This window comes from Pelobates fuscus, chromosome 6, assembly GCF_036172605.1.
Source record: "Pelobates fuscus isolate aPelFus1 chromosome 6, aPelFus1.pri, whole genome shotgun sequence".
Classification (NCBI taxonomy): Eukaryota; Metazoa; Chordata; class Amphibia; order Anura; family Pelobatidae; genus Pelobates; species Pelobates fuscus.
In genome coordinates, this window is record NC_086322.1 from 213,165,013 (window position 1) to 213,193,008 (window position 27,996).

Genomic DNA, 27,996 nt, shown 5'->3' on the forward strand with positions numbered 1-27,996 from the left:
ATAATATTAAAAGGTTTCTATTTCTCTGTGTGCACCAGTTACAGAATTGAGGCAGTAACCTCATGCTACAAATGAACTGCATTAAAATTCCACTTTCAATTAGGATGGCTAATGCGGAAGGATATGAGGGGGAAAAAAGATGATTCAAGAACCTATCACTAAGACAATACATATGAGAATATATAAAATAACAAATGAATAGCTAGAAAAAGATATCAAGGAAGAAGGATTTTTTTCTTGGTTAAAGCGCTTTTCCTGGTAAGCAATTTAGCAAGTCCATGGCGAAAGCACGGCTAAAAAAATGTGACAATCCACATGCTAGTTCCAGGGTGAAGCTAGAGTTATTCCTGCTTTCTGTCAGTTTCGATGGCTGAATAGATGGTCACTGGAGGCCATACGGACTGCCAGCCTAAAGCCAAATGGGGATTGCTCCTCACCACTGTTGCCAACTGAAGTCATCATTGCTTCCGAAGACCAAAAAGAATCCTAATATAGTGGAAAAGATGACAGCATTTCCTGTGAGGACCAATGCACAAGCTCCCCAAAGAATCTGTGAACAGAAAAATGAGCAGACATTAGAGGGGAACCAAAAACTGTTGAAAATTGCTCTTTCGAAGAAAACAAAAAATATAAACAAAATTTTAAAAAAGGATTAAAAAAAAATAAATTACAATTTCTAGAGTAAAGTAAAATTAACCAAAGCTCATTGACTGCATGTGAAACCTTAAATTAGTCCAACAGAACGTTTTATTATTGTACAGTGTAGCTAAAAATGGCTAACATAGTGGCAGACTGACTACACCAGCCTTAAAAGTAAGAAGCTCCTGTAACACCCACACTCCACATTCACAATGTGAGTTATAAATGGGTTTTCACAATTTTTACTTGGGATCACATATATATATATATATATATATATTTTTACTCATTTGCCCTTGCTATAAAATAGTTTTTTGTAAATATATATATATTTTTTTTTTTTTTTCATATTGTTGTGAAAATTTAACACAATAAGACATGCAGGTCCCCAACTCAGATGTTCTTCTTAGGTCCATTCACATGTAAAAAAAAAAAAAAAAAAAAAAATGAAGCAACAGGAAACGCACATGTCTACGCATAGTTTTTATCAGTAACTTGAGCAAGTTACATATGATAGCTGTGTCCAGGGAAGGTATAAAGAAAATATTGCTAGAAACAGAAGTAAACAGGTTTCTTGCATAGAGATTAACAAATCACATTACATTGTTTGTACTGTGCAACATATTCCCATGCACCACCGATCCAGTACTTCAAGCAACTGATCAGCCCCCCAACCCAGGACATTTGCAATGGGCCAGTGTATGTGCCCCAAAAGGCCACCCACTCTCACACATTTTTTTTTCGTGCAGCCAATCTGTACTGAAACTCACAGCTCATAGATCGAAATCAGCCACTATGTCCAATATTCAGGGAAATCCCTTTATCATAGATTAGGTTTACTACGGATATCAGCATGCAGACTGACAGTTTTTTGGATGACCTAGTGGGAAAATCTACTGACTGGTTAACTACTGATTTATTCACAAAACCCATGGACTCTGGACAGTTTGTTCCATGCTTACAGCTTTCATCCTTCTAAACAGCTTTGTCCTATTCCATACAGTGAACTACTCAAGATGTGCAGAATTGTTAGCAACGAGACACTGGTAGAACACCTCTTACAAAGATGTAAAACAAACTCACTTGAAAAAAATGCTACAGTTCACACCTTTTTCAGGTCTCCAAACAAAAAGTGAAAGCAATGAGAAGGGAAGACTTACTCTCCCCTGCACATAGAACCAAATCAAATAGAATTCCATACGTAAATATTTACTCTCCCTTTTCCTCTCAAATTCAGGACATGTCGGTAAAAATTGGTATAGCAGATGGACAAGCAGATTGGCCACTTACTCAAAGAACCTCCACTTTTTGCACACAAAAAGGGCCGTACAATACGTAATATGGTTGTCAAGGCAGACAATTACACACCTAGTAAACAGCTTTATCTATCTAAACTGGTCTATGGCACCTATCCATGCCTCTCCTGTAACTGCAGCAGTGGGATCATTAAAAGGGAATATTGCACACACACCAGGACAGGCTAGATAACAGTTTAAGGATTCTTTACTTGCCAAACAGAATTTATGGTCTACCTACTGAAATGCCCATGTGGCTTAGACTCTGTGGGCAAAACCATACATGCTCTGAAAGACTGTGTCCCAGCACAAAACGTCCACATGTAGTCCCAGACACACCTGTAGTTAGACGCTTCAGAGAATTGCGACATAATGTGTCACAGCACAGATATCAGGTCCTAGAAAGGGTACCTCCTCTGACTAGAGGGGGGAATAGGGAATAGATTTACTTACAGAAGGAAGCTCGTTGGGCGTACTAGCTGGATACAGTGGCCCCACATAGCCATAACAAGAAGCGTAAGTGGCACTGGTTCCTGTAGGTACGTCACTTTGCACACATTGGATGGCGAGTCTTGTACGTATTACAGTATTGTTCCTATTAACCCCTTAAGGACACATGACATGTGTGACATGTCATGATTCCCTTTTATTCCAGAAGTTTGGTCCTTAAGGGGTTAAACTATTTTGTATACGTTTATATTCATTGTGATGCACAGCTAATACTTGCTTTTGTAAGATTGGTATATTATTATTATTTTATTATTTAAAAAGCGCTAGCAAATTCCATAGTGCTGTACAATGGGTGGACTAACAGACACGTAATTGTAACCAGACAAATGGACGCACAGGAACAGAGTGGATGAGGGCCCTGCTGTTTTTTTTTTTTTTTAAAGGAGTGGAGACTGAGTGAAAGTCTAACGGAGAAAGGAAGCGAGTTCCACAGAAAAGGTGCAGCCCTGGAGAAGTCTTGGAGGCATCAGATGTTGGAGTACGGACAAAGGATAGGCATAGGTCTTCGGCAGAGTGCAGGGACCTTGACGGGACATATTTGTGTATTAGGGAGGATAGGTAGGTAGGAGCAGCATTATGTAGGGACTTGTAAGCAAGCACCAGAATCTTAAATTGAGCCTTATATTTAACTGGAAGTCAATGTAGGGACTGACAGAGGGGTGAGGCGTGGTAGGTGTGGGCAGACAGGAAAATGAGCCTTGCCACCGCATTCATTATAGATTGCAGCGGTGCAATCTGGGAACACGTAAGACCACTGAGAAGGCGATTGCAGTAGTCAAGGCGAGAAAGAACAATGGCATGGACTAAATAAAATTAAATAAGGGCGGATGCGAGCTATGTTTTTGAGATGAAGTGGCAGGATTTGGCGATCGTCTGGACATTAGGGGTGAAGGAGAGGTCGAGGTCAAAGAGAACAACTAGGCAGCTAGCCTGTGAGGTAGAGGTGATGGTGGCGCCGTTGATTTGGAGGGAGACAGACACGAGAGTAGCAACACTTGAGGGAGGAAAGACCAGAAGTTCTGCTTTGTTTGAGTTTAAGGAAGTAAGCAGCCATCCAGTTGGAGAGGCAGTCAGAGACACGAGTCAAGATGGGCGGAGAGAGGCAGTCAGAGACACGAGTCAAGATGGGCGGAGAGAGATCAGGAGAGGACAGGTAGATATGCCTGTCATCTGCATATAAATGATAATGAAAGCCAAAGGAGCTGATGAGTTTACCAACGGAGGCAGTATAGATAGAGAACAGTAGGGGAACAAGGACAGAACCTTGTAGAACACCAACAGAGAGGGGTTGGGGAGAAGTGCAGAACCAGAGAAAGACACAGAAAAAATGCTGGGAGAGGTAGGAGGAGCACCAGGAGAGAGCAGTATCCCGTAGACCGAGATTATGGAGAATGAGAAGAAGCTGTTGATTATCAACAATGTCAAAGGCAACAGAAAGATCAAGGAGCATTAGGATAGAGTAATGGCTGTGAGATTTAGCAGTGAATAAATTGTTGGATACTTTGGTCACAGCTGTTTCAACAGAGTGCAGAATCCAGACTGAAGTGGGTCAAGCAGAGGGTTGAATTCAAGGAAGTCTGTCAATATCACATACACAACTCTCTCAAGGATCTTGGAGGCAAACGGCAGTAGCGATATAGGGCGGAAGTTAGATGGGGAGTTGGGGTCAAGGTTGGGCTTTTTCAGAATTGGATTTATGGTTGCATGCTTGAAGGATGAAGGAAATGTGCCAGAGGAAAGGGAGAGATTGAAAATTTTAGTGAGAGGAAGAGCAAGAGCAAGAGAGGGAGACAGAGTGCAGAGGAGATATGAGGGAATACGATTGAGGGAACAGGTGGTGGGGCGGGACGACCGGAGCAGAGCAGAAACCTCTTCCGTTGTGGTAGGTGCGAATGAGCATAGAACAGCAGAGGGACTAGGGTTGGGTGATGTATTGGAAGAGGAGGGAGAGAGGTTAGAGATCTCTTCCCTGATTGTAGAAATCTTCTCAATGAAGGGAGTTGCAAAGTTTGAGGGTAGGAGGAGGGGGAGCATTAAAAGTGTGAAATAATCGTTTGGATTCGCGGGAGAGTGTGGTTATGAGGGTATTGAAGGAATTTACTTTTGCAAAGGAAAGAGCCAGAGTGTAGGAGCGCAGCATAAATTTATATAGCCTCTGTACCTTTAAGGCATTTTCGGTTCCCTATTTTTATTTTTTCTTAGCTTGTAATATGAATCCAGCCTTGATACTCCTTTTTTGTATACTTTATATTGCTCATTTAGCCTGCTTAAACTGTTCCGAATGGCCAATAGATTTCTTTGTTTACGGTTACCTAGCTATGTGATGCCATTAAGTACGACGTCCACATGCACCATGTGATCACCACAGCATGCCGAGAGACATGGTAAGATGGCGACCAGACGCCAGGATGATCTCACACCTCCACTTTGGGCAAAGGGCGGTGGGTATGGATTTACTAATAGTTTGTATTTCACTATTCAAGCCGGTGAGTGCTTTGTATGGGGGAAGGAAATGATGCATTGAGAAAGGGATTACCCCAAAATGTTTGTTTTATGTGTCCTTTAAATAAATGGTAGTAGCACTAGTGTTTGGTGCACAAAGCAACTGTTTGTGCAGCCTCTATTTCTTTACTTAACTTGTGGATTCTTTTTTTTGACAATCTTTATTTTCATTTTACGTTTTACATATATGTTAGAGAGCCAAGGTTCAGAACATCAATATCGAAAGAAGTTATTGCGATAGTACATCACGAATGTCAGTAGACAAATATTCCCAGGCAACCCATTAGAAAATATAATTAATAATCACGAATGCTAGTTCAACCAAAATTACCAACTTCTGCAGATGAGTAATTATACATTGCGATGTTGGGAGGAGCCGAAGTATAGTGAACCGAGAGGAATACATATTAGCATTTTCTTATGTAATGCAATATCAAACAGCGAACAACGAACAAGCATTAGTAGGAATAATAAACAGATAGTTAACTGATAACATATGATGGAATTGGTGCGAGCACTAAACTCCAGGTTGCGTGGGTACATCGTGCGGTCATCAGGTTACGTTAGGTGTTGACAGTGCATCAATGGCAAAGTGTGAAGCCAAGTCACTCGTCTGCGTATATACTGTGGGCGTTAGTCGTTGTCTTCCTTGGTACAAGTCGTGACAAGGTAGGGTCTCGGTGATAGGGTCGGTGTACTCCAACATCGGAATACGGACCGGTGTGATGGCATGGTCTACAGTCTATGGTCATGGACCTAGTGGGTCGTGCTTGAGCAGGACGTATTTGTGGCTGCAGTTACTGAGGCCAGTGCAAGTAGTAAATGCGTGGCGTCTTAGTGGAGCAGTAATGTTATGCGTAGCGCGTTGGTTAAGTGGGTTCGACGTTTGCCTTGTCGGGGGTTGACTTGTGACCATTGTCACGGGGTTAACCTTTAAGTGGTGGTTGTTAGAATGGTTAAAAGGGCCAATTCTCGGGCAGTGGTAAGTCCGACCGTCTGGTCAATTGGGTGGAGAAGGGGGGGGGGGGGGGGGTGGTGGAGGGAGGGAAGGCAATAGGGGGAGAGCTCGAGGTCCCTGGTTCCCCGACCATCGAGAGGTACCACAGCCAGAGCGTCCAGGTGCGGGTACATTTCTCTTGTCTGTCATGTAGTGCTGCCGTAAGTGATTCCATGTTGTATATCTCTCCCACCTTGTCCATCCACTGCCGGAGCGTGGGCGCATCCTTTTGTTTCCACCTAGTGGGGATTAGTGTGATGGCTGCTGTCAGTAGGTGTTTTATTAGGGATTTTTTGTATGCTGAGAGGGTCATGTCTGTGTGGTGTAGTAACATGGTAAGGGGCTGGAATGGCAGGGCAATGTCCGTTATTTGTTGGATGGACTCTCTAATCGCCAAAAGGAGGCGATACCGGGGCAGCTCCACCAAAGGTGGAGAAAGGAGACGTCGGTGGCTCCGCATCTCCAGCATTCTCCTGGTATCTCTGCATCTATACGGTGCAGAATATCTGGGGTTCTGTACAAGTGTGTAAGGATCTTAAAGCTTGTCTCCTGGAGTTTGGAGCTGATGGAGCATTTATGTGTCAATATAAACATCTTATCCCATTCCTGGTCTGTGAGCGTGGTTCCTGTCTCTTTTTACCATCTAGTTATGTATCTGGGGTGTGTCAGGTTTTCTCCGTTAAGGAGAGTTGCCTATAGCATGGAGACTCCCCTTTCAGGGTGGACTCGGGTTGTGCATAGTGTTTCAAACTGCGTGGGGGGTCTGTGAAGGCATTGTTTGTTTGGGAAGAACGCATAGTATGCCCGTATTTGAAGATAATGGAAGTGGTCTATGCCTGTGGGCGTTTTGTCTCCAAGGATATCCGTCAAAGGTCGGTTCCCCTGCAGTAGCTGATGGAAGCTGAGCCAGTCGGTGTCGTTGTATGCGTGCAGGTCTGCGGGCATTAGTCCCCCTCCGATCCTCGGGTTATGCGTAATGGGTGTGAGGGGGCAGTCTGTGGTGGTGAGTTGGTGTGAGTATCGTAGTGTGCACCAGACTCGTAGCGTGGCATCGACCATTGGGTTGCCCGTTCGTAGAGATCCCTGCATGAGGGAGCTAAGCCATAGGCGAGAGGGGAGCGTGCCGCCTGCCTGCGCGTGTTCCATGGGGACCCACAGCTTGACCGTGGGACGTGCATGCCAATCTACTACCTTGAGTAAATGTGCTGCGTGATAGTATCCCCCCTGGAAGGATGGGAGACCAGCGTCCCCTCGGATTTTGGGACGTTCTAGCAGCGCCTTGCTCACTCTGCTCGCTTTTACGTTCCATACGAACTGTCGTATTGCCGTTGCTTGAGCAACAGTGGGAGGCTTTATGCTGCACAGTGGTTACGGTTTTATGCAATACCTTCACCTTTTCTTGCATTACTACCATTTCCTCATATGTTTTTTCTTTTGTGAGTCAATAGGGAGAAAGGAATGAGGAAAGGCCCATCCTGGAAGTCAGTGTGCGCCAGAAATGTAACGTGGAGCTGACAAGAGGCTTCCAGCTGCTTTGGCAGAATGTATCCACAGCAAAGCCTTCAGGGATTGTGCAATTGTATTTGATTGATATCTTTCAACACAGTTGTTTTCCTAGCACTATAGTACCCCCTCCCTCACGTGGTGCTGAAGGGGTTAAAAAACCCTTTATAATTTACCTGATTCCAGCGCTGGTTCAGGCTCCGTAATAATGCTTTCCTATGGCACTTTGGGCGATGCTGGATATCCTCATGCAAAGCATGATGACGTCCAAAATCAGGCAACCAAAAGTCACCTAACCACCCGGAAGTCCCTCTAGAGGTGAGGTTCAACCTGCAATTTAATTATTGCAGTTTATCAAAAACTGCAATAATTAGAATTGCAGGGTTAAGAGGCCTGGGACACTGCACCAAAACCACTTCGATGAGCTGAAGTGGTCTGGGTGCCTATAGTGTCCATTTTATTTCAGTCAGGTTATCATTTCGCTTTGTGTTGCTCATCATGCAGACTCTTTTTGCATGAAAAAAGTTTTTTTTCCAATCCCAAATATGTAATGAGTATGCTGACCTCTAGTGTTCAGCACCAGGAATAACAAACTGACATAGTAGAGGTAACATTATTTTTCAGTAAAGTCTAAATAACTTTTTACTGAATGTAATTCCCCCACATTTTACTGAATGTGGGGGAAAAAAAACTATTCGGTGCAGTACAGGGCCAATAAAATCGCAACTTCCAGACTTTGGTCATAGTATTTACCAATATCTGGATTTTACCCAGCAGGCTTTGAATGAGCCTAAATTTGGTCTGGATTTCAGATAAAACAAAAACTGCAGGACAATTTTAAGAAATCAATCTATTTGCCAGCTGGCAATGCATATTTCAAGCAGGCAAATTATAAAAAAAAAAAATCAACAGAGCAAGGGTTACTCATGTGGCGGTTGGGAGGTTTAAAATCTCTTCTAGCACCTGCCCACCATGCTGTGTGTGGTGGCATGTCTATTAAACAGTGAGCAGCCAGAATATCTATAATAATGCACAGAATAGACTTGTCAAGTCTTTTTTGTTATCATTAAAAGTTCTGTTAATTAATTTTTTCCAATAGCTTTATCAGGTTATAGTGTTTTTTCTTTAACTGCTGCTCTGTAAATATTCCATATCTTATATGTATAGGGTTTAAATGCGAAAAGCACGGATCTTAAACCAGACACCAGATGCATCCAGCCGACTTGTGAAAATCCAGTCAGAAGGACTGAATTCAAACCAGAATTGGCTTTAGCAAATATGAGAACTGAGGGGTATGTATTTCAACAAAGAGAAATAAAATACCACGTAGAATTTACTGTAGGCTATATCTTGCTTGATTCAATTTACTATATGTCAGGATCAGGTTTTGTGATGGTTAGTTGTAAGTACACATACAGTAGCCAGAATGCTATATTTTCATTTATAACTGGGTCTCTATATTTTAAGCATAACGGAAGTGCATTTTAAATATATTTTTGTTATAGTGGAGGAGACTTAGTGAATACACAGGAGAGAGTAGTCCTAAGGTAAGAAGATGAAAATGAGAGCACAATATGATCTTTGGTTAGACCTTCAGGTTTTCCTTTAAAGGGACACTATAGTCAACAGAACAACCACATCTTAATGCAGTTGTACTGGTGTCTAGACTTTTTTTCTGCAAGCTTTTTAAAAGTAAACTATGCTTTTTCAATGCATCCCTAGGAGTAAAGCAGTGAGAAAGAATTGGATTGGCTGAGATCATTAAGTATGATGATCTCAGCCAAGGAAGAGGTGCGAGCCACGAGAAGACCCGCACAGAAAAAAGGTGAGCAAATCATCTTTTTACTGCAGGGAGAGCGGGGCAGGTCACCTCAAATGGCACTATTAGAACTATAGTGTCAGGAACACGTTTGTATTCCTGAGACTATGGCGCTCCTTTAATCACCCAGTTTTTAATTAAACAAGCGCACTACATATAATCCAGGAAATGTTATAAATATATAGACAGACAGAGAATATAGTTTAAGATAATAAAGAAGGGTAATATGTTGGCATATGATGTCATGGACCATATGTTTGGTGACAGAATCATTAAAGATATGCAGAGTTCTGGAAACTTTGTTAGTTTCATATAAGGAACTATACTTACTAGTCCTGCTCGAGCAAACACCATGGGCAGTCCAAACGCAGAGACCACTATACCAGTGGTGAGGAAGATTGCAAGTTCCTTGCAGGCATTGCTAGCTGCATCAGTCTCATCTACAGCCCTCTTTGCTATGCAGTATGGAATGGGTGCAAGGATGTAGAAGAATAGAACAAACAGTGGCCAGTACATGCTACAGGAGAAAGAAATTATAGGTCAACAAATGTGACACTAAATTAAATAACACATATTGATTACATTAGGGTTCATATAGTTAACCAAGTATGTAGGTATTGAAGATATCTTTAAAAAGGCACATACACACAGAGTCTTACTTATATTGTGGCAAGGCACATCCAAGCATTAGAAACATCAGTCCAATTGCTCCGCCGAACGAAAGGCTAATCAGGGCTAAGTGAAAAACCAAATGGTACAGATTAATACAGAGATTCATGTTAACTTCATAAGGAATGAGATGTAAAGAATGCTATATTTTCATCTATAACTAGGTAGAAAAGTTTCCTGCTTTCGATATTGACCGTGAATTACGTCTGAAGGGCCAGGACGTTGCTACCTTGATAACTAATCTTAATTATGACCCTGATGAGGACTTTTGGTGAAATATGTAAAAATGCTGACAGAAATGTGGGATGAACTTTTAAAAATAGAGCAGTCACTGTGGAAAACAATAAAATGTTACTGTGGATTTCATTGGTTTCCATGGTGAGATCTACTCTCTTCACCTCAATTTTCTGTTTGACTTCAATGTCCCCCTTTGACTCTCAAACATAGTCAGGTGAGCAGAATCTCCAAAGACTAAGGTCAAACAATATTGAAAAAGAGTCACACTAAGGGTCAAACAGAATTCTATTTATGAACCACAATATTTTTGTGAGTCCATTACACGAATACCATATAAACAGTTGTAATAAATCCACCAATATACACATCCAGAATTGATGGAGCTCACAAAAATATTGCCAGGACCAGTGAAATGCCATTCCCCACTCTTCCTGCAAATTCCACTTGCCCTTAGAAGGTCATAAAATGTATCTCCATTCCCAGGAAGAAAATAAGTAATATGGCTAGAGAAAAGTGTGCAACCACACCCATGCATTTCCAGATACTGACCCCCTCATTCACATTCACACTGCATTCCCAAATGTCCCTTTGCACACATACACCCTACATATTCATGTTCCCTTCACACACTCATACACCGCTGTATTCCCACAACTTTTGAGTTATCTACTAAAGTTAGAATTGTCATTAATTCCAGACAATACTAATTATGATGATTAACCCTGTGTGCCTGCATACATATATACAGACATATTTTCCCACTCTGTCACTTCTCATACACATATACACAGTCCTGAATTTCCACACATCCACAGTCCTGTGTGCAGGGCCGGACTGGGAATAAAAAGCAGCCCTGGAAAAATGTTATACCAGCCCTATCCTTAATTGTGCCAGCTGTGACAGAGATACTGTTCCAATTCTTTAACCAAAAAGAAGGAGCACACTCACAGGACTTAAAACAAACAAAAGAGCTGTTTTATTCTAATCAGATGTGCATCTTACTTCAACGTTTCATCCTTAGAATTTTGAAAGGTCCAGTAATGGGAATGAAACATTGACTGAATGCTGCTGCATGTTATTTTGTTTAGTCCTCAGTCCTATGAGTGCACTCTTCGTTGCATGTAGTTTGATACCAGGGAATGAAAGACTGAGAGAAAGGCAGGGTTATCCACTAAACTAATATTTTTGTGAATGAAAATGTAAATTGCAAAATTTAGGCTACAATAGTCAAGCTGTCACTATACCCAAGTTGAAATTTTGTTTCAAATCCGCTATTTTGGTTTAAATTATGAAATTTAGATTTTCACTTTTTAAAATTAAAAATATTAGTAAAAACCCTTCTTACATTTAATATATATATATATATATATATATATATATATATATATATATATATATATATATATATATATATATATATAGAAAAAAATTATAATTTAGGCACTCACCCCTGCAGGTTATTTTAGTATATCTTGCCTTCGGTGCATCCAGCGTCCGGATATATATCAAGCGATAAAGTGGAGCACTCCAAAAGGACTTTTCAATCGTGTATTTATTGATACGAAAAACGCTTACATTAAATCATCTATTTCGACGTTTCGACCCCTCAGGGTCTTTATCAAGAACAATTTGCAAGTGACAAGAACAGCATTTATATACAAGTGAAGATAATTGACTCACCAATCTCTAGTGTGTGTGTGGCCGCCCGTCCGAACCCGGAAGTGTCACGGAGACCCACGTGGTTTCCCTAGCGTGCGTCAGTGCGTGCAACGTGGTTGCTATGCGATAGACTATGCTCATTGCGGTCATGTGATCTTTGTGACCAAGAGGTTCAGAATAACAATCTGAAACGTGTATAAAATATGTGGTCTCTAGCAAGGAGATCTACATAGTGAAAAGTGCTGAAGTATGTACAAAGGTCTAGTGGTACCCAAAGTATGCCAGAGGGAAAACCTCAGGGTTAATAAAGTAAATACATCATTATGAGACATAAGACCCAAAAGGGTCAAAGTGCAGCTGGTGCTGAATAAAACTGAAAACCGTGTGGTGAAAAATACCAACAACCCAAGTCAATGCATACAGTAACATACATCTCATAAATTATATTTAAAAACAAAGTAGAAGGAGTTAATTCTTAGATAGAGTAATATGGGAAAACCTGTATTTCAAAGATCTATTGTTATAACTTGTAAATTATGAATACAAATTCAATGACTATTTTCTATCATTCAAATACTAAATAGTGGTTGCTGTTGAAAAATGGATGGCAGATTCTTGTCGGACCGTAGTATGCCCCAGTATTTATTCATGGCTTTTTTAATTTGTGAGGTGCCTGTATGGAAAGTTAGGGGTAAATACATCCTAGTAGCTTGTGAGGTATTTTTGGTGGTCGCCCTCGGATCCCTTGTGTGTCTCATGGCTTTGTCTTTTGCTTGTAATAATACGTCTGGGTTGTATCCTCTGTGCAGAAATCTCTCAGTCATTTCTTGAAGTTGTTGCTCTCTTTTCACTGGATCACTATTGTATCTCACCGTGATGGAGCTTCCCACTTGTTTGCGAGATACAAACGACTTTTTGGAAAATATAAAGAATCTAACATCAGTAGAAGAAGGATACATTCTGGTAACACTGGACGTTAAGAATCTATATACCATAATACCACATATGGAAGGTATACAATCACTCCGACGGATTCTTAGCAGCTCTTCTAAATACTGCGGACCACCTATTGAATTTTTAATGGAGCTACTACAGATAGCTCTAACATGTAACTACTTTAAGTTTGAAGAGCACTTCTACCTACAACGGACGGGTACTTCCATGGGGGCAGCAATGGCACCTTCATATGCCAATGCCTACATGTTTGTGTTTGAAACCCAGCACATCTTGGAAAAATATCATGAACACATACTTATATACCATCGTTTCGTGGATGATATTTTTCTCATTTGGACGGGAACCAGCAGTGACTTGGAACAAATGGTCTCAGATTTGAATACAGCTGAATGCCCTGTCAAATTGACACTATCATTTAATCTCCATGAGATCCAATTCTTAGATGTGTCCATCTACAAAGCAAATGGGAGATTAGGGTACACCCTATATCGTAAAGAAACGGCAAGGAATACGTTACTTCAGGCCACGAGCTATCATCCTCAGAAACTCAAAGAATCTCTCCCGGTATCCCAATACATGAGGGTATTGAGATACAATAGTGATCCAGTGAAAAGAGAGCAACAACTTCAAGAAATGACTGAGAGATTTCTGCACAGAGGATACAACCCAGACGTATTATTACAAGCAAAAGACAAAGCCATGAGACACACAAGGGATCCGAGGGCGACCACCAAAAATACCTCACAAGCTACTAGGATGTATTTACCCCTAACTTTCCATACAGGCACCTCACAAATTAAAAAAAGCCATGAATAAATACTGGGGCATACTACGGTCCGACAAGAATCTGCCATCCATTTTTCAACAGCAACCGATTATCAGTTTAAAAAGAAATAAAAACCTTAGAGACCTTTTAGTTAAAAGCGATCCAAGTTTATGTTACCAGAAGACAAAAGGACCTATAAAGAAAGGCTGTTACCGATGCAGTGGCTGCGTGACATGCAGCCACATGAACACCAGTACCTCATTTTCTCACCCACACAGCGGAATTCGGATCCCTATCACCCAATACATCACTTGCACTACGGATCATGTGATCTACCTAATCACATGTCCCTGTGGTCTCTCATACGTGGGGAAAACGGACCTAACCCTTCGAGATCGGATTAGAGGCCACAGATCCACCATCAACACAGCCTTCAGAGATCAAAAATCAGACAAACCTGTCGCTAAGCATTTCCTCCTAGCCAACCATAGACTCCCTACCCTACGATTTATAGCTATAGACCACGTCCCTCCAAGTCCGAGAGGAGGAGATAGATCTAAAACACTACTTCAACGCGAAACCTACTGGATACACCGGCTGGATACAGTCACTCCCAAGGGACTGAACGAGTACATTACATTTTCCATGTTCTGTTGAATTTAGCTATAGAAGTCGTATGTGCCCTAAACCAGATTATCAATATAAAAGTTCGCTCTGATCTTCAAAGTAATGCCCCACTATTTAGTATTTGAATGATAGAAAATAGTCATTGAATTTGTATTCATAATTTACAAGTTAGAACAATAGATCTTTGAAATACAGGTTTTCCCATATTACTCTATCTAAGAATTAACTCCTTCTACTTTGTTTTTAAATATAATTTATGAGATGTATGTTACTGTATGCATTGACTTGGGTTGTTGGTATTTTTCACCACACGGTTTTCAGTTTTATTCAGCACCAGCTGCACTTTGACCCTTTTGGGTCTTATGTCTCATAATGATGTATTTACTTTATTAACCCTGAGGTTTTCCCTCTGGCATACTTTGGGTACCACTAGACCTTTGTACATACTTCAGCACTTTTCACTATGTAGATCTCCTTGCTAGAGACCACATATTTTATACACGTTTCAGATTGTTATTCTGAACCTCTTGGTCACAAAGATCACATGACCGCAATGAGCATAGTCTATCGCATAGCAACCACGTTGCACGCACTGACGCACGCTAGGGAAACCACGTGGGTCTCCGTGACACTTCCGGGTTCGGACGGGCGGCCACACACACACTAGAGATTGGTGAGTCAATTATCTTCACTTGTATATAAATGCTGTTCTTGTCACTTGCAAATTGTTCTTGATAAAGACCCTGAGGGGTCGAAACGTCGAAATAGATGATTTAATGTAAGCGTTTTTCGTATCAATAAATACACGATTGAAAAGTCCTTTTGGAGTGCTCCACTTTATCGCTTGAGATATATATATATATATATATATATATTTATTTTTCAAGTGTATTATGCATGAATATATTATATATCATAAACATAATAATTAATTAAAATATGCTTGTGATATTTATACATACACACATACAGTGATATAATACCATTTGTGCATATGTATGTATGCATAATACTTCCACAAATCACATAGATAAAACAAAGCTGTATTACATTTTTTTTAATTCAACATGTCATTAAAAAAAAAAAAAAAGACATATATAGGCATCAATATATAGAATTTTGATTAATGGATACTCACTGGCACGTACTGATGCCCACATATACACACTCTCACATACACTGGCGCACAATGATCCATACTGACACACACATTGACACACACACATACAGTGACATATACTGACACACACACAGTCATCCATACTGAAACACACACACAAACACAGTGATCTATACTGACACAAACATTGATCCATACTGATTCACATACACAGTGATCCATACTGACACTCACACACATAGTGATCCATACTGACACTCACACACACATACACACAAACTAATCCATACTGACACAAACATTGATTCATACGGATTCACATACACAGTGATCCATATTGACACTCACACACACACAAACTAATCCATACTGACACACACACACAGGGCCGCCATCAGGGGGTGACAACCATAACGGTTGTCACTGGCCCGGCGGTCCTGGGGGGCCCGGACTGCTTTGGCAGTCCAGGGCCCCACAATTACTCTCTGCACATATATATAGCGATGATCGCTATATATATGTGCCGCCGCGGGCCCCCCCGGCTCCCTACTCTTGCAGAGGGGGCCCAGCGGACTGCAAGTGTACTTACAAGTTCTTCCCTCTCTGTAACTCCCGCGAGATGGGTTACCATGGCAACGCTCCGCGCAGCACGCACGCACGCCGTGCTCAGGGGGGGTTACAGAGAGGGAAGAGCTTGTAAGTACACTTGCAGTCCGCTGGGCCCCCTCTGCAAGTGTAGGGAGCCGGGAGGGCCACAATGACACCGGACCACCAGGGATCTAATCTCCCCCCTCCCTGGACCAGGTAAGAACCAGGGAGGGGGGAATAACGTTTTTGGAATGGAATGCTCAATTTACACTACACTGCACACACACTACACTGAACACACACATTACACTAACACATTCACTACACTAACACACACACACACACTGCACTAACACACACTACACTGCATTCACACAATACAATAACACTCTGCATTCACTACACTAACACACTACATACACACATTACACTAACACACACACACACACACTCTGCATTCACTACACTAACACACACTCTGCATTCACTACACTAACACACACTCTGCATTCACTACACTAACACACACACACACTCTGCATTCACTACACTGACACACACACACACTCTGCATTCACTACACTGACACACACACACACTCTGCATCCACTACACTGACACACACACACACTCTGCATCCACTACACTGACACACACACACACACTCTGCATCCACTACACTGACACACACACACACACACACTCTGCATCCACTACACTGACACACACTCTGCATCCACTACACTGACACACACTCTGCATCCACTACACTGACACACACTCTGCATCCACTACACTGACACACACTCTGCATCCACTACACTGACACACACTCTGCATCCACTACACTGACACACACTCTGCATCCACTACACTGACACACACTCTGCATCCACTACACTGACACACACTCTGCATCCACTACACTGACACACACTCTGCATCCACTACACTGACACACACTCTGCATCCACTACACTGACACACACTCTGCATCCACTACACTGACACACACTCTGCATCCACTACACTGACACACACTCTGCATCCACTACACTGACACACACTCTGCATCCACTACACTGACACACACTCTGCATCCACTACACTGACACACACTCTGCATCCACTACACTGACACACACTCTGCATCCACTACACTGACACACTCTGCATCCACTACACTGACACACACTCTGCATCCACTACACTGACACACACTCTGCATCCACTACACTGACACACACTCTGCATCCACTACACTGACACACACTCTGCATCCACTACACTGACACACACTCTGCATCCACTACACTGACACACACTCTGCATCCACTACACTGACACACACTCTGCATCCACTACACTGACACACACTCTGCATCCACTACACTGACACACACTCTGCATCCACTACACTGACACACACTCTGCATCCACTACACTGACACACACTCTGCATCCACTACATCCATACCGACACAAACATTAATCCATACTGAGACACACACACAAAATAATCCATACATGGATCCATACTGACACTCACTCACAGTAATCCATACTGACACACATACATTGATCCATACTGACACATACATTGATCCATACTGACACAAACACTGATCCATACTGACACAAACATTGATCCATACTGACACATACATTGATCCATACTGACACAAACACTGATCCATACTGACACAAACATTGATCCATACATTGATCCATACTGACACACATGCATTGATCCGTACTGACACATACATTGATCCATACTGACACATACATTGATCCATACTGACACATACATTGATCCATACTGACACATACATTGATCCATACTGACACAAACATTGATCCATACATTGATCCATACTGACACAAACATTGATCCATACTGACACAAACATTGATCCATACATTGATCCATACATTGATCCATACTGACACACATGCATTGATCCATACAGACACAAACATTGATCCATACAGACACAAACATTGATCCATACAGACACAAACATTGATCCATACATTGATCCATACTGACACAAACATTGATCCATACAGACACATACATTGATCCATACAGACACATACATTGATCCATACAGACACATACATTGAGCCATACATTGATCCATACAGACACAAACATTGATCCATACTGACACATACATTGATCCATACATTGATCCATACTGACACACATGCATTGATCCATACTGACACACACATTGATCCATACAGACACAAACATTGATCCATACAGACACAAACATTGATCCATACAGACACAAACATTGATCCATACAGACACAAACATTGATCCATACAGACACATACATTGATCCATACATTGATCCATACAGACACAAACATTGATCCATACTGACACATACATTGATCCATACTGACACACATGCTTTGATCCATACTGACACACACATTGATCCATACAGACACAAACATTGATCCATACAGACACAAACATTGATCCATACAGACACAAACATTGATCCATACAGACACAAACATTGATCCATACAGACACAAACATTGATCCATACTGACACAAACATTGATCCATACTGACACATACATTGATCCATACTGACACACACATTGATCCATACAGACACAAACATTGATCCATACAGACACAAACATTGATCCATACAGACACAAACATTGATCCATACAGACACAAACATTGATCCATACTGACACATACATTGATCCATACTGACACATACATTGATCCATACTGACACAAACACTGATCCATACTGACACAAACATTGATCCATACATTGATCCATACTGACACACATGCATTGATCCGTACTGACACATACATTGATCCATACTGACACATACATTGATCCATACTGACACATACATTGATCCATACTGACACAAACATTGATCCATACTGACACAAACATTGATCCATACTGACACAAACATTGATCCATACATTGATCCATACTGACACAAACATTGATCCATACTGACACAAACATTGATCCATACTGACACAAACATTGATCCATACAGACACAAACATTGATCCATACAGACACAAACATTGATCCATACAGACACAAACATTGATCCATACAGACACAAACATTGATCCATACAGACACAAACATTGATCCATACAGACACAAACATTGATCCATACTGACACAAACATTGATCCATACTGACACAAACATTGATCCATACATTGATCCATACTGACACACATGCATTGATCCGTACTGACACATACATTGATCCATACTGACACATACATTGATCCATACTGACACATACATTGATCCATACTGACACAAACATTGATCCATACTGACACAAACATTGATCCATACATTGATCCATACTGACACAAACATTGATCCATACTGACACAAACATTGATCCATACTGACACAAACATTGATCCATACAGACACAAACATTGATCCATACAGACACAAACATTGATCCATACAGACACAAACATTGATCCATACAGACACAAACATTGATCCATACAGACACAAACATTGATCCATACTGACACAAACATTGATCCATACTGACACAAACATTGATCCATACAGACACAAACATTGATCCATACAGACACAAACATTGATCCATACAGACACAAACATTGATCCATACAGACACACATATTGATCCATACTGACACATACATTGATCCATACTGACACAAACATTGATCCATACTGACACAAACATTGATCCATACTGACACAAACATTGATCCATACAGACACAAACATTGATCCATACAGACACACATACATGGATCCATACTGACACACATACATGGATCCATACTGACACACATACATGGATCCATACTGACACACATACATGGATCCATACTGACACACATACATGGATCCATACTGACACACATACATGGATCCATACTGACACACATACATGGATCCATACTGACACACATACATGGATCCATACTGACACACATACATGGATCCATACTGACACACATACATGGATCCATACTGACACACATACATGGATCCATACTGACACACATACATGGATCCATACTGACACATATACATGGATCCATACTGACACACATACATGGATCCATACTGACACACATACATTGATCCATACTGACACACATACATTGATCCATACTGACACACACAATACCTTCAAAAACACACTCAAATATACACACACCCTAAGAAACTTGGAAATAAACATAAAATACCTGGCTGCCACAGCTCACTGAGCCCACCTTGCTCCTAGATCTGTGCTCAGCTCCTGGCTGAGAAGCAGCCTGCCTGCAGCTCTGTCTGGCCCCCTGCTCACTCCTCTTCCTGCCTGCAGCTCTGTCTGGCCCCACTCCTCTCCCTGCCTGCCAGCACTTTACACACAGGAAGCAAATAGGCAGAGGACCCGCGTGGGCTGCCCTGCTCTGCCTGATTACCGGGTCACATGCTTCCTGTGTGAGAAGGCTGTCAGGCAGGCACAGGACTGCCTCCCTCCCCTGCTCCTTATGTTTCACTCGCGAGCAGCATTGACAGTCCAGTCCACTTTGGAGTACCTGCTCGTGAGTGAATGCAATACAGTGCTGATCTAGAGCTGCTCAGCTCATCAAGCCCCCAACATGACTGTGTGTACTGGGTGGGGGAGGAGAAGATTCTGCACTGTGCAGCCCCAAGTGCCCCAGGAAATTTCCCGGTATCCCGGTGGGCCAGTCCGGCCCTGCCTGTGTGCATACAGTGTCCCTTCACACATACAACCCTGTATTTCCACACAGTCCAGTTATACACACACATAAACTGATCAGCCACAACATTAAACCACCTGCTTCTTATTGTGTAAGCCTCCCTAATGATGCCAAAACATGAGTGTTTAGGCATGGATTCCACAATATCTCTGAAAGGGTCATGTGGCATCTGGCACCAAGACATTAGCAGCAGATCCAGTAAGTCTTGCAAGTTGCGAGGTGGAGCCTCTATGGATCGGATTTGTTGTTCTAGCACAGTACCTTTTAGAGGTACTGTGCCAAAAAGGATCCTGAAGTTCCTTGGTGTGCCGGTCCTTTTTTTAAAAAAAATTTTATTGAGATGTGTATGTTGAAATATTCTGCTTGATTCATTTATGGGTGCTGTAGTTGCTGTGTAAAGATGTATATGTGGGCTGTTATATTGTATATGTTCATGAGTAGTTTGTGTGTGTTGATGACATATCACATTGTGTGTATGTGTGGGGCTGCTTGTGGGATTGTGTGCTTGTATGTGGATTGCCAATGGTGTTGTGTTTGTATATGGGCTATTTGAATTACCTGTTTGGAGAGGAGGCTTATTTTACAGCTCTGTGTTAATTTAGCAGTCTGAGTGGCTTCCATGTGTCCAGTTAGGACCAGGCAGGCAAGGTACAGGTCAAGATAGAAATACAATAAACAAGTGAAAAATTGGCGCTTATAATATCAAACACAAAAACAAGAAAAACTTTTCAAATCAAGCAGCACCTATATTGTGTATTAGCCCCAAAACACTTAAAGGGAAACTCCAGTGCCAGGAAAACGACCCGTTTTCCTGGCACTGGAGGATTCCTCTCCCTCTCACCTCCCACTCCCCGGTTATTGAAGGGGTGAAAACCCCTTCAGTCACTTACCTAAGGCAGCGGCGATGTCCCTCCTCCGCGACGCTCCTCCTCTGTATTGCATCGGCCGGTGGGCGAGACTGATCCCACCCACCGGCCGAGGAGACCTAATGCGCATGCGCGGCATTGCCGCGCATGCGCATTAGCGCTCCACATAGGAAAGCATTGACAAATAATTTCAATGCTTTCCTATAGGAAAATGAGCAACGCTGGAGGTCCTCACACAGCGTGAGGACGTCCAGCGACGCTCTAGCACAGGTTTCCTGTGCTATGAAGGAGGAAGTTCCCTCTAGTGGCTGTCTAGTAGACAGCCACTAGAGGAGGAGTTAACCCTGCAAGGTAATTATTGCAGTTTATAAAAAACTGCAATAATTACACTTGTAGGGTTAGGAGTAGGCACCCAGACCACTCCAATGGGCAGAAGTGGTATGGGTGCCAGGAGTGTCCCTTTAAATATAAGAACAGAAAAAAGGTGCGCTAAAATGTAAAGTGCAAGTTCATCTAGCAGCATTGACTGTGTAAAATAAAGTGCAATCTACTTTAGTTGGCAGTTACACGGACTCAAGGCAGGATTGTCGCTACTAAGGATCCGGTGATATTTGCTGCAAAGCACTTTTACTTGCAAATGTGAAATAAACGTTGTTCATTTATCCTTACTGGCTGCAGTGGAAGTCTCTATATTTATTTGGGCTACAAAAGGTAGATCTAGGTTTGTAAGTGAATTTCTTATCTCACCATTAATTTAGTACTCTTTACCCTGCAATATTATACTATATATGGTTTTTATCCTCTTCTATGTACTTCAATTGGAGCTGTGACTTACCTCAGATAAAATGTTAGTGTAAGTTAAAATTAATTTATGCACTATATCACTTTGAAGTGGTTTTTGCATTTTTCACTTTTAGATCACATATGTGCTGATTTTTGGTATACACCTCATCACTTGTGAGTGAAATAGTAGATTGCACTTTATTTTACACAGTTGATGCTGCTAGATGAATTTGCACTTTACATTTTAGCGCACATTTTTTCTGTTCTTATTATATTTAAGGTACAGGTCAAGGACAGGAGCTGTGATAGCTGATGTGGGCTGCTCTACTCCAGGGAAGATTGCAGTTCATAAGTGCTTCGAGGAAGCAGTGGCGGATCCAGAGCCTGATCTCGGGAGGGGCACTTGTAGATTATTTGAAGAAATAATCCATGCACAATAACCAATCTGGGGCTGTAGTGGGGCATAGGAGCAGTGGTGTGTGTGAGTGGTGCAATGTGTGAGGCGTGCAGTGTGTGTGTAGTGTGTGAATGTGTAGGGTGTGTGGGGCAATGTGTGTGGGCAGTGTATGTGTGTGGGGCAGTGTGTGTGAATGTGTATGGCATGTGTGGGGGCAGTGTTTGTATGGGGTGGCAGTGTATGTGTGTGTTTGGGGGCAGTGTATGTGTGTGTGGGGCACAGTGTGTGAATGTGTGGTGAGGAGGGTAGAGGGCTTTTTTATAAAAAATTTTTTAATAAAAATAAATACATTTATGCCCCCCCTCCCTTATTACCTTTACTGAGGGGGGGGGGGGGGGGATTTCTCAATCCCTGGTGGTCCGGTGGGGAATCCGTGGTGGTCCCAGTGGTGAGAGTGAACTCTAGCCCGCAGCTCCAGGGTTAGAGTTCACGCTCGTGAGATCTGGAGCGTTGCCATGGTAACCGCGACAACGCTCCATGTTTGCGAGGGAAGGACCCGGAGGAGCTGCAGGCTGAGCTCTCGGGTCCTCTCTCCCTCCCTCCCCTGCCGGCTGCCAGCACAGTGCCTGCGGATCGTGGAGGGAGATCTCCCCCCCCCCCCGGATCCACCACTGGAAGGAAGTGATCTGAGATCACTTTCTCTAAGTGCTGCAGTGCATAAATTGTAGATTGAGCATCACCTCCTTTTTGCACTAGCAGATATCTGAAGTTCCACTGGGACTCCTGATAGGCCAGAGCCTGTTTGGTCCTAGCAACTTTGAGTGCATTGCAAAGGCACCTAGAGTGCCATGCATGGCACACATGCTATAGGTTGCCTACCCCTGTTCTAGAACATCCCACAGATGCTCAATAGGATTGAGATCTGAGGAATTTGGAGGCCAAGGCAACACCTTGAACGATTTGTCAATGTCCTTAAACCATTCCAAAGTTTTTGCAGTGTGGCATGGTGCAATACCCTACTGAAAGAGGCCATTGCCATTAGAGAACACCATTGTCATTAAGGGAGGTACATGGTCTGGAACAATCTCTAGGTAAGTGGTATATGTCAAAGTAACATCCACATGAATGTCAGGATCCAAAGTTTCCGAGCAGAACATTGCCCAGAGCATAGTACTGACTCCCCTAGTCTGCCTTCTTCTCACAGTGCATCCTGCTGCCATATTGGCCCCAAATAAACTGACACGCACCTGGCGATCCACCTGATCTAATAGAATGTAATTCATCAGGCCAGTCCACCTTCTTTCATTGCTTCATGGTCAAGTTCTGATGCTCACGTCTCCATTTAAGGCACATTTGGCAGTTAACAGGGGTCATTATAGGCACTCTGACTTCTGCAGCCACGCAGTTCCATATGCAACAAACTGTGTTGTACTGTGTGTTCTGACAGCTTTCTAGTATGGCCTACATTATGTTTTTCAGCAATTTAATATTCAGGGTCTCGTTTGACTGATTGGAGCAGACAGGCTAGCCTTTGCTCCCTACATGATTAGATGAGCCTTGGGCATTCATGACCCTGATGCTGGTTCACCAGTTGTTCTTTGCATCACTTTTGGTAGGTACTAACCTCTGCAAACCGTGAACACCCCACAAGATTTGCAGTTTTAGAGATGCTCTGACCCAGTCATCTAGCCATGACTTGTCAAAGTCACTCAGATCTTTTTGTTTGCCCATTTTTACGGCTACCGACACATGAAATTCAAGAACTGACTCTTAATTGCTTCCCGAAATATCACACCCATCTTCATATTTTCACTGTGTTCACATGGATTGTCACTTTTTTTTTTTAAATATATATCCTACCCCTGGATAGATGCCATTGTATTGATATAATCAATGTTATTCGCTTCTCGTGTCACTGGTTTTAATGTTGTGTAAATAGCTGATACCTGTCCAGGAAAAATGGTGAATCCAGCCACCTTAATTCAGTGTTCACCACAAAGTTGTTTAAAATTCATAAAATATTTATTTATAATGCAAGACTGTAGCATCAATGGTAGTGTTCAAATACAAAGTGATGAATGAAAAACAACTGATCCGGATCAGGAGCTAATCACTGGACTGTCAGCTGACCATTTTTCTTTCTTTTAAACAAAAAAAGTATATATAAAGTTACACTCCATAGAAACGGAAGTTATTAATAAAATTACCCTGACATATTAGAGTACATTCGCAGGTGCTAAATATTGAATTGCAAATTTAAGGACAATATAACAATTATGGTACTAGGAGTAACCCAGTTTATATTGCATTGTTTTGTACTGGCGTATTTTCAAACTGTTAAGCAAGTGTGGTCATAAATGGCATAGTGGGCACTCTAAGCACCATAACAACCAATGTAAAAATTTTAAAGCACTACAAAAACACTAATTTAAATGAAAATAAACAATAAGAAATGAAAAAAATAGCTCAATCACACGCAGACTAATAACTACTAAAAAAAATTTGTAAGAATGTAAGTACTGGGAGTATGTTGGCTAATGACTTGACTGGCTCAGAAGAATGGGTGATGGAATGTGGTTATGGGCAATTCCTCTCTTACAAAGATCTATCCCTGTGGTTTCCACTACTCAGCAATTCCAATCATCTCTCATCATTTTTAGCATTTATAAAAGCTTCAAATTACTCCTCAGTGCTTTTTAATTATATAGTGGGGACATAACAGCAAATAGTTGACAAACAAAACAAATTAGTGTTAGGAATACAAAGCTGTATTACCAATACTAAAGTGTTCCTCTGCCCAGCCCCTGGCACTAAAAGGGTTAAAAATCCTTGAATTCACTTAGCTTATTACAGTAGCGAAGTCCGCCCCGAGGGGAAAACTAATACACATGCCTGGCATGCGCATTAAAGAGATACTATAGTGCCAGGACTACAAAGGCGTATTCCTGGCACTACAGCTCACTCTGCCTCCCCTCCTTCCGTCCCCCTGCCGATGTTAAAGGACCACTATAGGCACCCAGACCACTTCAGCTTAATGAGGTGGTCTGGGTGCTAGGTCCAGCTAGGATTAACCCTTTTTTCTATAAACATAGCAGTTTCAGAGAAACTGCTATGTTTATAAATGGGTTAATCCAGCCTCTAGTGGCTGTCTCATTGACAGCCGCTAGAGGGCTTCCGCGCTTCTCACTGAAAATCACAGTGAGAAGACGCCAGCGTCCATAGGTAAGCATTGATAATGCTTTCCTATGGACTGGCTGAATGCGCGCACGGCTCTTGCCACGCATGCGCATTCAGCCGGTGACGGAAGAAGAGGGAGGAGGAGAGCTCCCCACCCGGCGCTGGAGAAAGAGGTAAGTTTAACCCCTTCCTCCCCCCAGAGCCCGGCGGGAGGGGGCACCCTCAGGGCACTATAGTGCCAGGAAAACGAGTATATTTTTCTGGCACTCTAGTGGTCCTTTAATAAAGGGTTAAAAACACTTTATTCACTCAGCTAATCCCAGCACCAATGTCCCTCGGTCGTGGCACCGCCTCCTCCTATGTTACTGAAAAGAGTGCGCTAATACGCATGTGCGGCAAGTGCCGCGCAAGCATTAGGCTTTCCACATAGGAAAGCATTGAATCAATACTTTCCTATGGGGAAATAGCTGACGCTGGATGTCCTCATGCAGAGCGTGAGGACGTCCAGCGTCAGTTACCAGACCTAGTACTGCAGTGCCAGGAAAACAATCCGTTTTCCTGGCACTGCAGGTCCCCTCTCCCTCCCACCCCCCATCCCCGGTTCCTGAAGAGGTGAAAACCACTTCAGGTCACTTACATGAGACCCCGCCGATGTCCCTCGGTGGTGGTTTCTTCTCGCCGCCACTCCTCCCAGTCTTTACGTCGGCGAGACTGATCCCGCTCACCGGCCGGGGTGACCTAATGCACATGCGCGGCAATGCCGCGCATCCGCATTAGAGCTCCCCATAGGAAAGCATTGAAAATGCTATTCAATGCTTTACTATGGGTAATTGAGCGACGCTGGAGGTCCTCACACAGCGTGAGGACGTCCAGCAACACTTTAGCACAGGTTTTCTGTGCTATAGAGCAGGAAGTGCCCTCTAGTGGCTGTCTAGTAGACAGCCACTAGAGGTGGAGTTAACCCTGCAAGGTAATTATTGCAGTTTATACTTTACAGCACTAAGTGCAATAGGGACACTGTAACCAGACCACTTCAATGAGCTGAAGTGGTCTGGGTTTCTATAGTGTCTCTTTAAGTCTTCCCCACAGGAAGGCATTGAATTAATGTTTTCCTGTGGGAGATGTGTAAACACTGGATGTCCTCATGCACAGCTGTCCTCAAGTGGTCTGGGTGCCTATAATGTCCCTTTAAGAAGTGATTTTAGTTTCAAGACCCCCCCCACTGAAGACTTTTATGTTTGATGTTATCACACATAGTATAATGATGTGGAACACATCGCACGCACGGCAAAAGTTGCACATGTGCTATATATCCTACTTCTCTATGAGAAGAACTGGATGGGACACAATTATTCAGAACAGATTACTTCAACTGATGCAAATGCAGCTGCAGAGAGTATGCTGTCCTTACACTGGAACTAAAGGCAACTTTCACAGTGGAATTTAAACTAAGAAAGGAATACTGTAGCATTGCATATTTACTTTCCTGCTAGCTAGAGTACTCTATATAAAATGTATCGATGGCATGCATCTGCAAATAAATATCTATGCATATAGTGCTTAAAATAACCAGTAAACCTGAAAACAAGTCATTGCTTGTATTAACTGGTAAATAAATAAATTGTACCCTTTATTACTGTGACAATAACATCATATTCATTCTCTAATAAACCACATATAGATGAATGGCTAGTTTGACACAGCCCATTAATAATGGCTCCCAGTAACTGTAATAAGTCTATTATTAATTACCTTTGATGCCAGCCATGGTTATCCCAGCTCTGCTTCAGGAGACTATCCTGTGAATACTCACTGTCTCTCAATAAATATTATTATTATATATGAAATATATGTTCAGAAATCAGGGGGTCAGTGCCTGTATGTTCTTTATTAATGCAGAAGATAAATGATGTGGATTTCTGTCTTCTCTTTACGGCTGGGATCACTTTCCTGTACAATGGGAGATGAACAAGGCAGCTGACTGCCCGGCTGACCAGACCTCGAATGACAACAAAGGAACTACTTCCGCCGGAAATGCTCTACCACTGAGGCTTTAGATGGAATGTTTTGTTTTGGGTTTTTTTTACGAA

The 27,996-nt window shown here is 42.2% G+C and overlaps 1 protein-coding gene across 1 annotated transcript; it reads right to left on the bottom strand.

The window, feature by feature from the left end:
• On the bottom strand, positions 1-27,954 carry LEPROTL1 (leptin receptor overlapping transcript like 1). The gene is made up of 4 exons (XM_063425334.1): positions 27,659-27,954; positions 9,925-10,000; positions 9,596-9,782; positions 1-550 (listed from the first exon to the last, which is right to left on the bottom strand). Exons 1-4 carry the CDS (start codon positions 27,672-27,674, stop codon positions 434-436), a joined length of 396 nt encoding a protein of 131 aa, XP_063281404.1. The 5' UTR covers positions 27,675-27,954; the 3' UTR covers positions 1-433.
• Positions 27,955-27,996: the final 42 nt, after the last annotated feature.